General features: G+C 54.9%; 1 protein-coding gene across 3 annotated transcripts in view; it reads left to right on the forward strand.

Annotated features, from left to right (window-relative positions):
- The window catches only part of ZNF407 (zinc finger protein 407), a 454530-nt gene extending 447323 nt beyond the window's left edge, over positions 1–7207 (forward strand). For all 3 annotated transcript variants that reach the window (XM_042911180.1, XM_042911181.1, XM_042911182.1), the window contains exon 9: positions 4718–7207. In XM_042911180.1, the coding sequence (XP_042767114.1) occupies positions 4718–6036 (1319 nt within the window). In that variant the 3' untranslated portion in view covers positions 6037–7207. The remainder of the gene's footprint in view (positions 1–4717) is intronic.
- The last annotated feature ends 1328 nt before the right edge of the window (positions 7208–8535 follow it).

An 8535-nucleotide genomic window follows, 5' to 3' on the forward strand; every position in this document is an offset into this window, starting at 1 on the left:
CGTGCGTGCCGCTGAGCGGCCCGGGCCTGTGTCCTGCAATGTCACACGCCAGTAACTGCTGAGCCTACTATTGGATAAATACATCATTTTATGGAACATTGATTGTTCTATAAACCCAATGGAGTATTATGCTCTATGATCAAACCATTTAGATTGTGTGTAGAGCACAGAAAATGCCATATTCAGGATGGTACTAAAAGTGCCATTTGTGTATTTTATGGATGTCATTACAGGGGGAACTTCTCTCTGTAGGCCCTGTTTACTGCAAAATTTTTTAGTCTGTAATGACATTTTTCATTCACAACGTATGCCTTCAAGAGAGGGGGCCCTTGTTTTATTTGTTTCATTCGAGTTTACTGCACAAATTCTGTACATTTTAATTAAATGTAAGCTTAACAAAAGCATAAGGTATTTATTCTGGGGGAAAGCGCGATGACAGTAACAAAAGAATAACACGCACACGAAAAGGACACAGTCAGGTGCTCAGCCCTATTTGCAGCTGCCCAGAAGCCCCCAGCCCGCAGAACAGAGCCATCAGCATGGTTTGGGGGGGCGGGGGGCTGGTGAGTGTCTACGACTTAACCCCTCCACGCCTGCACTCCAGGTCTGTGGCTTTCAACCCCGAAGATGTTCTCTTCAGGGAGGACAGATAAGAAGGAACTGTCTCTCTCAACCATCTTCTGGAGAGAGTGAGCCTAATCCGGAATCACTTCCCTGGAAACGAATCCTCAGCTCTCGCCCCAAAAGAACCCTTCTCATTTCAGCCAAGTTGTAAACTTTCAACGCGTTTAACTATGAGAGGGGAGTATAATATCTCTGTAGTCACGAAAACAAATGAGCAGTGAGGTGAGATTGGTTTTTTTTAACGTTTTATTTATCTTTGAGAGAGAGAGAGAGAGAGAGAGAGAGAGAGACACAGAGTGTGGGTGGGGGAGGGGCAGAAAGAGAGGGAGACACAGAATCTGAAACAGGATCCGGGCTCTGAGCTGTCCCCGATGCGGGGCTCGAACTCAGGAATGGCGAGATCGTGACCTAGGCCAAAGTCGGACGCTTAACCGACTGAGCCACCCAAGGCGTATCCCGTAAGTTGAGATTTTTCATAAGCAGTCAGGAGGCTGCGTTTTAACTTCATTTGCCCCTTCTGCACAGAGCGATTTGTGGTCCTCTCACAGACAGGTCCAGAAAGGCTCCATCAGATGCATGGTTTGATTAGCTACAGTTATCACACGGAAATCCAGCATTGTCTTTGAAAGACGTGAAGCGTAGCGCAAGTATGATGTTGGGCGTCCGTGCTCTGTTAATGATTTGTGCACTTCTGGACCTGTACCGGTGACTGAGCAGTTAAGGATAAGCCTGTACAGAGTTCCTGTTTTCCAAATACCATATCCACTGGGCCATTTGCATTGGTGAGCTTTACGGTTCGTATTTACTCGAAAGAGCTCAAAAATTGAAGTTGATGTGCCCAGTAAATTCTTGGTCATAGCCCAGTTAGAATTTAAAGTTACAGTAGAGATTCACATTAGTTTAAATGACACTTGAACTTCTACATAGCTCCACATTAATTCATTATGGGCGAAATGGAAGAATCTTCAGTGGGTGAATCTTTTTCAATCTGATTGAGGCTGTTACATTTTATAGGTGCTATTTTTCAAGGCAGTACTGACAGCACTCGAAGTTATTAAATTGCTGAATCAAAAGATGGGCCTGTACTCGCATTTATGAACTGATGGAGTGGCTGGGCTCGCGCCGAGCGGAGGTTAAGATGTCGGAGGTGTCAGGCTCCATCACACGCCGTCGTGACAGCAGTATTTACCCATGTAGTTTACTTTAATGGTCTGGAAGTGGCTTCACCCACCTCTGGATTCAAATAAATTCCGTAAGTAGTTCAGGATGGCGTCATTACCAGCGCTGCAAGGGATTCAGAGGGTAATGCTGCACCCAGGAGGGCTTCTGTCCGGCCGCACACCGGAGGAGGAGGCCCGGGGCTCTTCCTTTCGCAGGCGCCGGGCCACCAGGCCACCGGAGCCTGCGTGTCTCCCACCTGCCAGGGTCTCTCCTGCTCTCGACGCCGAGGCAGTATGCCCTCTTCTGCAGTGGCGTGGGGTTGGTTTGAAGGCTGCCTCCTTTATTTTTGTGTCCATATTTCTTCATGTCTTTTTGTTTTAATTTAGTTTCCCAAACTCTAAGTTAAACTGGAAAGGACCTTGAAGTTAGGGAGTGGACAGAAACCAGCACATCAAGTTCAGGGTGTAATGATGGCAGAACGGACAGAAACAAACGGGATCAAGTTCAGGGTGTCATGAGGGCAAGCAAGCCCCAGGTGGAGGGGTGGAGGGAGGGAGAAATTGGGAGCACGTGCACCGGAGACCAGGGGTCCCAGAGGAAGGCGCCCCCAGCAGGCTGGTGGTATCCCCGGTGTAGACTCCTGCAGGCATGTGAGTGCGAGCAGGGGGCCCTGTGGGGTGCCCTGTCCTTGCCTTCTGCCGCAGACCAAGCCTCCCGACGTCTTTGGAGAGACATTCTAGGGAGATTCGAAGTTCGGAAGATAAACCGAGATGAGGTCAAGTACACACCAGGGCTCAGCGCCCTCCTTCTAGGACCCGTGCGGTTTCACCTGCTCTCATGCCTGCCCCCAGACTGCAGCCTTCCCAGGGTTGTGCTTTCCTTGTGTAAAGCAGAGGTGCAGTGGTGGGGGGGGGGGGGGGTGGTGTGCAGGATGGAGGGACATCGCAGCAGGCACGTCCCTGGGCGGGACAGCTGGGTTGATTCCCTTAAACCCTGCAGAGGCTCACATGACCTCTGCAAAGTCTTCAGAGCCCTGAGGGCTGGGAGTCCCCAGTGTGGAGACCACCACTACCCCAGGGCACCTGCCCCTGAGCACCAGGCAGTTGGCACTTGGGAGGTGCTTGCTCACGGAGGCGGGGTAAGGAGCAAGCTCCCTGCTCTGGGTTCTCCCCTTTCCTCGGAGGGTAAACGGGACAGCTGATACACTTTGGTTAGGGCATTTAGCTAGAACCATCAGTGTTTTGGACCCTCCCCGGGAAGGTTCAGTTGACCTTTAGGATGCGATGGCGTGGCTTTCGCCTGGCTGGTGACAGCTTGGCCAGGCCTGGTCCGCCCATGGCTGCACGGCCAGCCCGGGCCGCACCCCCTGGTCAGGGTGTAACATAACCCGAGAGAGTGAGAGGGAGGTTCTGCTCCTGGAGATCGTCCCGCTTGACGCCACGAGGCTTTCCCTGACCCAAGAGTCTGTGATTCCATAATCGCTCTAAGATTCACGCTATAGAGCGCATCCTCAGAGGCAGAAAACACAAGGTGACAGAAAACCGACCCCACGAACTCACGGTACGGTGAGCTTCGTTCCAGTTGGTTCCCTGCCCACACCATCAAGTGCCACCAGGAGACCCTTGCCCTCCCTCCGGCCTGTCAGGTGACAGGGGTTGCAGTGGTATGAATTGCCCTGACCTCTGACTGTCGAACAGGGGGCATAGACCACCCAGACGTCACGGCACCGTGTATGGAATGGGCCAGGAGTTTGCACTCGGAGCTTAGCATGGGGTTCCAAATCCAGGACTGTCGCCTGCAGTCTGCATGTGAGCTCAGTGTGTCCTCGCAGGAAATGTGACTGAAGGGCTTCTGTGGATCGTGCCTGAGATACTGTGCCTCCCGGAGACGGGCCTTGTCTGGGGTCTGTGCTCAGAGTGGACTCTGTGTTGAAAGAAATGCTTTCTTACGGAAGTGCACCAACATGTTAAACAAAACTCTTATTTTTGAGGGATGCTAGCAACACATAATCGTAACAGTTTGTAATCATTTTCTTTCCTTTGGTGAGGATAAAGCGTTCTTTTTAAAAATGACCTACAGGGGCGTCTGGGTGGCTCAGTCGGTTGACGGTCCGACTTGGGCTCAGGTCATGATCTCATGATTCATGAGTTCAAGCCCCACATCGGGGCTCTGTGCTGACAGCTCAGAGCCTGGAGCCTGCTTCCGATTCTGTGTCTCCCTCTCTCTCTGTCCCTCTCCTCGCACGCTCTCTCTCTCTCTCTCTCTCAAAATAAAACATCAAAAACAATTTTTTAATTACCTACAATAAAGACAGTAAGATGAAATCCTTTAAAACTGTGGTGGCCATTGGAAATCCTCATTGATTGGTTATCACCTAGGGGGGAAGGAGGCAATAATAAGAACACGGATCTTTTCCCTGTTTCGACGGAAAGAGATCAGTTTTCAGTGGTGTTTCATCATGTCCCGCGTCGGCCTGCGTCGGAGCTGACGCTGGGGGGATGGGTGTCCATGCCTGCGTCCCGGGCCCTCCTCACGTCTGTTCGTAAACTTACAAAAAGACTTGCCTTTGGGTCAGAGTACACTGCCACTCCTTACTGTCCTTCACTGCCCACCAGTGACTGAATGTCTCGTTCCAAGTGACAGTAATCGAGGGGGGTGGTTGTAGCCACACTCCTGCCCTGGGAACAGGAAAAGCAAACGCTGGCTGATGAGAGTTGTATTCGGACAGTCGAACCAGGAGGACAGAAAAATGCCTGTTCCCGTCGCACACCCGTGGCCGAGCCGTCAGAGTCCGTGCACACGGCCGGCCCCGGAGGCCCCTGGCTCACCGTGGTGTTTCTGCCGAGGGGTTAAAGCTTCCGCACAACCGTTGTCTTACTTGTAAGCCTGACAGTCGTGTTTCGAGGCTCTAACTGGTCCCTGTCTCCCATAGGCATTGTTTCCAAGTCCTACGAATGCCGTCTGAAGGGCCAAGGAGCCACGTTCGTGGAGACAGACAGCCCGTTCACCGCGGCCGCGCTGGCGGCCGCGTCCCCCGTCAAGGAGCGGCCCCGTAGGGACAGCACGAGGCGGGCGGCGGCCGAGCAGGTGATCGTCATCCAGGGCTACGGCGGGGAGTTCGCGCTCGACGCCTCCGTGGAGGAGACCGCCGCGGCCACGCTGCAGACGCTGGCGCTGGCCGGCCAGGTGGCCCGGGTGGTGCACATCACCGAAGACGGGCAGGTGATCGCGGCCGGTCAGAGTGGCGCCCACGGGGGCGCTGTGGCCCCCGGGCCGGTCCTGCCCGAGCAATTGGCGGATGGGGCCACCCAGGTGGTGGTCGTGGGGGGCTCGCTGGACGGCCACGGCGCGGACGGGCCCCTCAGCCCGGAAGGCGCTGTGATACAGCAGGTGACCAAGCAGGAGATCTTAGACCTCGCCGAGGCCGGAGTCCCCCCGCCCGACGCGGCCTCGGCCTTGGACGCCCTGCTGTGTGCGGTCACCGAGCTGGGAGGGGCGGAAGGCCGGGTCGGGCCCGACGAGAAAGGCAGGTCGGGCCACAAGGACGTGCTGGTCCAGCTGCCCGGTCAGGAGGCGCCCCCCGCCACCGCCCAGCCCGAGGCCCCCGAGATCCACATGTTTCAGGACGTGCGGGAGGGCGCGGCCCCCGGGGAGCCTGTGGAGGTGCTGACCCAGGTCGTGCGGCCCCCGGCCCTCACCGCCTCGCAGGAGCGCGCGCAGGTGGCCTTCAAGAAGGTGGTGCAGGGCGTGCTCCAGTTCGCCGTGTGCGACCCGGCCACGGCCGGCCAGCTCATGAAGGAGGGCGTCACCCAGCTCATCGTGAACGAGGAGGGCACCGTGCACATGCTGGCCCGGGAGGGCTCCCAGATCATCATGCAGGAGGCCGAGGCGCACGGCCCGCGCGTGGACCTGGCCGAGCCCGACGGCGAGATCTCGCAGATCATCGTGACGGAAGAGCTGGTCCAGGCCATGGTCCAGGAGTCGGGCGGCTTTCCCGAGGGCGCCACTCACTACATCGTGACGGAGCTGCCCCCCGGGGTGCCGGAGGAGGCGGGCGTGTACTCACACACCCTGATCGAGGCGGCCGACTCACAGGGGATCCTGCAGGCCGGCGCCGCGCTCAGCGCCGAGGCCTTGGGCCCAAATGGAACCCAGCAGCTGACGAGTATGGTCATTTACACCCAAGATGGGTCCCCGGCAGCGACTGTCATTCAGGGCCAAAGAGAGAGTAACGAACTCCAAGAAGCGTGAGGCGCGCACGGCCCGGGGCAGGTTGGGGAGGTCCGGGTGCAGACGTCCGCTCCCGGCCCGGGGCAGACGAGGGCGGTCCGGCACCCCGGGGCACGGTGTCCCCTGGACTTCATTCACAGGGCCTCCGGGACGGTGACGCGGTGCTCCCGGGGCCGCCCGCCCGCTGTCCGGGCGGCTTGGCACCGGCTGCGGGCAGCGTGCACGGGGTGCGGGGGCCGCCACCGCTGGGAAGGCCCCGGGTGGGACGGGGTGCCGCGGGGCAGACCCCCGGGCCGGCCAGCCTGTCTCCTGCTGGCTCCTTTGTGACTGGTCGCTTCCCTCCGTTCTGTGCTCCGTGCTGAGGAGAAGCCACGTGTTTTAATGTTTCCACCCCCACCAAGTGTGTTCCCGTTTCAGTTATCAAAGGACTGTGGCTCGCGGCGGAAAAGTCCGAGCAGCGTCTCCTGCGGCCTGAGACATGCCTGTTGTTCCGGTCCAGCATGTCGCCGTTTTAACGTTTCAGTATATATTTGCTTCAAAATTGCAGCTACAGGTATTACCGTCTTGCAGCAGGCCACCCCTGTTCCTTTCCCTGAAATCTTAGGATCGCGGGGTCCCCAGACCAAAGGAAGACCTGTTCGTCTCACGCGTCCTCTCCCCAGACATCGTGGGGCTGTCCCTCGCTCTGGTTGCACTCTGCTTGAAAGAAGCCTCCTTAAGCCGGTGGTGAAGAACAGCCCTGACGTTTCTATTTGACGAAAATCTACCTTGGTTTAGACAACCCCGCGCTTCTAACTTTGACTTCGTTTCATACAATAAAGTCTACATATGAAATGCGTACTCTGGAAAATACTGTTCATACCAATATTTTGCTTTTATAACAAATGTCTGTTCATACTGATCCCACTTTTGCAGGATTCATTTGTGACTTCTGTCCGTGTGAAGGAGCTGACGTTAAACATTAGGACTAGAAAGCCGTGCTCCCACAGCCCCGGGCCTGACCGGCGTCGTCCGTGTTTAGTCGTGGGCTCCCTGCCGCTGTCGGAATGCAGCTTTATGTTCTAGTAACTCACTTCTTGATCCAGTTCTCTTCTTCCTTTTCCAAAAGTGTAAAAGCAGTTCCCCTCCCCCGAACGCAAAGGTTGTTTTTGTTCTATTTTTTTTTCCTTTGAAATAAAATTACGGCATTAAAAGATAACGACAGTCTCTTATTTCCAGCAGCCGGCCTGTGGGCAGCTGTACAAGCAGACGAGGGCCTCTTCTTCTGTCCCACACCAGGGTTTGTCCCCCCGCTCTGCCCACGACGAGGGAACTGCTCTCTGTCGGGGACCTCCTACGGCCCGGTGCCAGTTCTGACTGTTGGGCATGTGGGCCAAGCACCTTCTAGTGACAGTGGCATATTCTATCACGGTTGGTATCTAAAAATGGTGAGGAACAGACACGAGAGAAAAGGAAGAGAGGATAGTACCTTTTTAGTTGGAGTGGACATACCGTTCAGAATCGCTTCCTGAGGGCACAGGGTGGGCACACGCCCCGCTGAGCCTCTCCGGGCCTCGTCCGCATTGCTCTGCGGCCCCGCGGGGCCACCTCCCTTGACACAGTCACCCCCTCCCCCCCAAAACTAAAAGGTGCAGTTTCAGGTTTGACACTGAGATTCGTAATTGGCTGAGTACGACTTGCTCGTGTTTCCTAAAAGTGGCAATTCACGTCTCCAACACTTGTCTTCAGCCAACGGTGACAGGATCAACTCCCGTTTGTTATCAGGATGAAGGTGACCTTTATAAAGTGATGCCGCTCTCCAAGCTTCTCCTACATGTTAAAAAAAAAAAGAAAAAAAAAAAAAAGGAGGAGGAGGGGGGATGTTTTCCGGCGGAAATATTTCTTCCCGATCATGCCCCCCGTTAGCTACAGCCCGCGGTCCTCGGCTCAGATGCTAATTCCTGAGTGTGCTCCGTCCTGTATGGCTAACCTTTCTGCCACAGTCCGGGGTGTTGACACGGACATGCTGCAGTTTACCGTCGGTGATTTATTTAGGATAAATATGTCTCAGGTGGCATTTAATCCTTCAGAAAACCGGTGTAGGCTGCAGCGTGAAACCAGCAATCACGTTGTACGCACAATGAAAAGAGCAGGCCTTTGCATAAAGAAATTGTGCAGAAGGTGTTTTGAGGCTCAGAAGGATTGCCAAGGACCCACTAAGCTATGGTCTCCTGTACTTACCTATAGGGCTGTGTTAGCGTTGCCTGTCTTCCCTCTCTCGTTACACAACTATTGGGATGTAAGGGAGTTGAAGAAATACACACACACACACACACGTGTGTGTGGGCCTCAGAATAATGAGGTGCGGTCGATACCGTGACCGGGACGCGTTTACTGCAACGGGGATTGTCTGTAAAGAAGGTACAGGCAAGTGTGTAGCCTTACTGGGGTTTTTCACTAGAGAAAACGGTAAAACTTTAAAGAACTTAAAAAAAAAAAGCAAACAAAATATTTACCTGGAGACTAGAATCCGGAAAAGCC

Source organism: Panthera leo, chromosome D3, assembly GCF_018350215.1.
Source record: "Panthera leo isolate Ple1 chromosome D3, P.leo_Ple1_pat1.1, whole genome shotgun sequence".
Lineage (NCBI taxonomy): Eukaryota > Metazoa > Chordata > Mammalia > Carnivora > Felidae > Panthera > Panthera leo.